Genomic DNA, 4801 nt, shown 5'->3' with positions numbered 1-4801 from the left:
CAGCCAAGAGGTATCTGTTGCAGTAGGAGCCGGTGCTGCCACCAGCTCAGCACAGGGACCAGCCCAGAGGGGCTTTGAGGTGATTGAACCCAGCCCTGCAATCACCCTGGTGCCCAGGAGTGGAGAACACCTTCACCTCTGCTGACACCAGGCTGCTGGAGCCATCCCTATAACCTGCAGCACAAAGCAAGTGCCAAGGGACTGGCAGAGCCTTTGAATTCCAGGGAGCTTCCTGGGCTAGCAGGGTGTAACCGCCTGGAAAGGCAGCTCCACAAGAAACCAGCAGGGAAAAACCCCTGCTCCCACCCTGGCAGGAGCCGAAGAGGGAGGCTGTGTCTGCAGGCAGGGCACACGCCTCTCCCGGCCGGACGGGACCTGCTCCCTTCCCAAGCCGGAGCCTGGGAGGTGAAGGGAAGAAAGAGCAGGAGACCTGCTGAGATTCATTACCTTCCACATGACAGAGGGATCAGTTGGCTTCTACCAGAGCCCGGCGAGGTTCCCCTCATTGAACACAGGAAAGAATCACAGAAATAATTAGAGAGATTTCATCTCAGCCAGCTTATGAAAGCCTGACTTTATACACAACACACTGGCAACGGCACAAAGATGGATGTGAAAGGCAAGAGCATTTGCAATGTCAGACAGATCAGAGACAGAAGCTCATCAAAAAATGGCCCAGGGCAGATGTAAGTTAAAAAAAGAAAAGAAGGGGGGGGGGAAGGAAAGGAAAAGACCCTTCTGGAGATCAAAACTGCAGCTCCTGTCTGTGACACGGTGATATGCCCCCTCCTGCCTGCAGAAAGGATCCCTGGTGAAAGCTCATCATCCCCCTGGAGAGATCTGGGTTAAAAAACTTCAAGCACTGACAATCACTCACTGTGTTTTGCTGCCTTCTGCTAGCTCAGCTGGGAGCCTGTGAGCTGGTCAGCAGCAGGATTTAGGGGCCTGAGGACAAATGTCAGCTGGAGGATCCTCTGGTGAGCTCTTGCTGCTGGGGGAGGCTCTAATTGGAAAGCTCCAGGCTGTATTTTGGGAGAGCAAACCAGGTTGTGCTCACAAAGGGGCTGCTCATGCCAGGTTCATCCTGCTGTGCAGAGCAGGACCCTCAAAAGCATGATAAACAGCTCAACAAATGGGTGAAATGCTTTTGGGGGGATGGGAAAGGACAGGCTTCTCTAATTAGAAAAGAGGTTTGCACTTAGTCACCCCGAGGAGTGCCTGAGGCCCTAACTCCAGACACTGCTGTGCACAGGCTGACAGCTCTCTCAGACACCGAGCTGTCAGCCTGGGCTGTGTAACCAGAGACAGTTTCCACTGGGAAAACAACCTTTGTGCTCCTCACCCTTCCACACAGGCCCTTCCAGCGGGGAGGCTTCCCCATTGACAGCAGCAGCGGAGCTCTGGGGATGTCCACCCCATGTCACGTCCAGGGCAGCAGTTCTCAGGCACTGGAGGTTCACAGTGACCCTTGTTGATTCCATAAGTGAGACCAGCTCCGGTTCCATGGGAACCATCGTGAGGAGCTCCCCGTTTCCTGTTTGGGGCTCCTGAGCCTGGGGATGCAAGGGCTGAGCCACAGGAAGCACTGAGAGGATAAGGCATTCCAGGCAGCTGGGGGAAGCCCCAGCATTGTACACGATGAGGATGGATGCGTCCATTCCCTCCTGACTCAAACTCACTGGGAAGGCGACTCTTCCACAGCAGCTGAAACACAAAGGGCAAGAACCAAGAATAAGCCATAAGCCACCACCTTCATGAAGCTAGAGGGAGCAGTGCCCTGCCCCACGCAGGCCAGGTACCCAACAAATGGGCACTGCAATCCTTGCCTTGCTATCCTAGGAAGCAAGGCCTCAGTCGTGGCACAAGCAGGAGGCAATGCCAAGCACACAGAGCCCAAATAGGAGGAAACACAGTCTCCTGAGGCTTGCACCCTCCTCCTCCTCCTCTCCAGCACACCCGGCTTCTCCCAGTTATTCCTGTGTTTATGGTGGGATCGAGTAAAGGGCGCAGCAGCAGCCTCAACAATAAAGTGGGCAGAAGCCCAAAGCAGTCACAAACAGTGTTTGCCACACGGGAGGAAACCGCAGAGCGGTGCAGAACTGCTGCCCCAAAGGTAGACAGAGCTCTGCTCGCCTGTGCCAGCAGCCTCTGCGGGCCAGATCACAGCCAGAGCTGACAGCAGCAATGACACTGCATATGTCACCAGCAATCGTGTGCTCTCTGGAGAAGCTTCCAGGCAGACTGAGCTGTGTGAAAGCCCAAATCTCAGCTTTTTACAGAGCTCCCGGTGCTTTTTACACCCTGGTTACTGGGGGATAGGGATAGCAACACCAGGCTGCTGCCCTGACCCTGCTGCTGCTGAGTTTGCACTTCCAGTACCAGGACAGGCGGGCTGAGGTTTCAGACTGGGAAGTGCAGAGGAAGAGAAGAAGTGGGGCTACACACTCAGTCCCTACACTTAAGGTGCTGCAGGTGGGAGCCCACAAACCAGCCACTGCAGAGTAGCTCCGAAGGGGAGAGCAGCCTGCTGCAGAGACAAAACCTTTTTACTGCCATGACAAGTGTCCTCCTCGTTCCTGAGCCCAGGGACCCGGCCATTCCCTGTCCCCTTCACGTGGCAGCACACATCACATGAGAGCTCAGCTCTTGGAGGGGAAGAACAGGAGCCACGGCCCATTGCGCTGCGCTGGGGCAGTCAGCCCGGCCTCCTCCCCTCCAGGGTGTAATTAGCCTGCTTGAAGTGGGCTGGGACTGGGATCCCTCAGCCCAGCACTGAGGCCATAATCAGCCCAGGAAAGGAGGAAGAAAGGCCCCTGCAGGAGTGTGGGCCAGGCTCCCATCATACACCCAGGGAACGGAAGGGCAGGTCATGCCATGGGCACGTTTTAACCATGCAGCGATGCTGCCTTTGGGCCGAGCAGAGAGGAACCACAAAACCAGCACTATCTTTTCCAAACCACAATGGAAATGCAGCAGCCAAAACGACGCCTCAAATCTCAGCTTCTATTTCAGCAGCATCAATTAGAGAGCTGCTCTTTTTGGAGCTTCTGTGGGAGTGCAGGAGAACCTCTTCTGCTGTCTCTTTGCTCTCCCAGCCCAGTGGAAGCATCACAGTGCTTAAGGGGAATTTTTAGGGGCTTCAAGTTATTTCTGTTCACTTACAGCTGGAGAGGGACTAGAATAACACAGAGCTCACATGCCAGGGTTACTTGGGACAGCTCCAGTCACAAGGCATTGTGTCTGGCTGGGCTGTCATGGCAGGAATCACAGTAACAAAGCCTCTACTCACGCTTTACTGCCAGCAGTGTGTTCCCGTGACAGCAGGCTACAGAGGTCACCAGGTAGGGATGTGTCTCCTCCAGCTGCACCGGCCTTGGCGTTCCCGTTTCCTCATCCTTCCTGCCCAGGCGTCCCCTGGCTCCTTTCCCCCATGTGCACACCTCACCATCTGCAAAGGGATATATCACTCCACTGCACACAGAGCCTCCCTCCTCCCTGGTACCATCCCAGGCTACCTCCTTGGCCACAGCATGAACTGCAGACAGAGGAAAACCAGAGCCTGCTGCAGCCCAAAACATTGGGGTTTCAGTCTTACCTGCACCAATGGCCACAGTGAAGGCATCCCCACAAGCCACCACAGTGACCTTCATCGCCTGGAGCCCCACAACAAGGTGGGGTACACGGCTGTTGCGGCAGGAGTTGGTACCCAGCTGCCCGTGCTGGTTACTCCCAAAGGTGTAACACTGGCCAGAAGCTGACAACAGAGATGAGAGAAACAACTGGGTGTCACCTGAGGATGGGCTGAAGCTCTTTGCTCTCTATCATGCTGAGCATCCTGCTCCACAGAGCTCCAGCATCGGGAGCAGGGTATCTCCTGAGCCTTCTCTGAGGCCTCTGCCCATGGGAAAGGGAGGCGGGAGGATGGAGAAATCCCCAATCCTAGTCAGGGATTTGGGCACACACCCCTCACCTGTGACTGCAGCTGAGTGTGCTGTACCAATGTCAGCACACACGATTGGCTCTTGGTTCAAGGGGACCGACTGGGCACACGTGAACACGGTGGCCTCTTCCACTTGGTCCTCTGGGGAAGGCTCCTCTGCTGAGCTGATCCGATCTAGGCCCAGTTTGTTACACCTGCATGGGAGAAAGCACAGATCAGAGCTGGCTGAATGCAGATACCCTGGAGACAAACCCTGCCCTGGCATAACCACACCACCAGCAGCGTGATGTGGGGAGTAGGATCACACAGAGATGTCTTCTAGAGCCTCTTGCTCCCTCTTTGTGGGCTGGACACAGATGGACAGGCCCAGGAGGCTGTAGCAAGCTCTGGAGCACAGACTCTCACCCCTCTTACCTGTTGCTCCCACAGGCAAGAATCTGGTTCTTCACTGTGAGGACCATGGAGGAATCGATGCCACAGATGACTCTCAGGGCCTCATGCTCCGGTGGGACCGTGACCTGCTGGGGGGAGTTGTGGCACTCCAGGGTACCCAGCCCGAGCCTACCTGGCAGAGGAAACAGAGCAGGACACAGCTGATGGCAACACACGAACCTGAGCATCAACATAGCTGCTGCAAGAGCCCACAGAAGGCAGCAAAACCCAAACCCCGGGGACACTGGCAGGTGGTGAAGCAGCTGCAGCTCTTCCACACCCACCTACCCTGGCACATCTGGAGAGGACCGTGGGCAAGCAGGGCTGCTGAGAGAAGTGGGAACAGGCAATGGGAAGCACAAGCCCTGTTTTACCAAGCAGCCATCTCTTACCATTATCCCCCCGGCCCCAGGCAAACACTTCCCGTTC

General features: G+C 55.9%; 1 protein-coding gene across 1 annotated transcript in view; it reads right to left on the bottom strand.

Moving 5' to 3' along the window:
• Nucleotides 1-1675: 1675 nt before the first annotated feature.
• NEK8 (NIMA-related kinase 8) overlaps nt 1676-4801 on the bottom strand; it is a gene marked incomplete at its 5' end in the record, with an annotated part of 9935 nt that continues 6809 nt past the window's right edge. Inside the window, 6 exons of the mRNA XM_010010504.1 lie at nt 1676-1704; nt 3290-3448; nt 3596-3754; nt 3971-4134; nt 4355-4505; nt 4765-4801. Of these exons, the coding sequence (XP_010008806.1) occupies nt 1676-1704; nt 3290-3448; nt 3596-3754; nt 3971-4134; nt 4355-4505; nt 4765-4801 (699 nt within the window). The remainder of the gene's footprint in view (nt 1705-3289; nt 3449-3595; nt 3755-3970; nt 4135-4354; nt 4506-4764) is intronic.

This window comes from Nestor notabilis, unplaced genomic scaffold, assembly GCF_000696875.1.
Source record: "Nestor notabilis isolate BGI_N333 unplaced genomic scaffold, ASM69687v1 scaffold21542, whole genome shotgun sequence".
In the NCBI taxonomy this organism is placed as follows: Eukaryota; Metazoa; Chordata; class Aves; order Psittaciformes; family Psittacidae; genus Nestor; species Nestor notabilis.
Note: the sequence above shows the minus strand (reverse complement) of the source record. Positions and strands in the feature narration are given on the sequence as shown.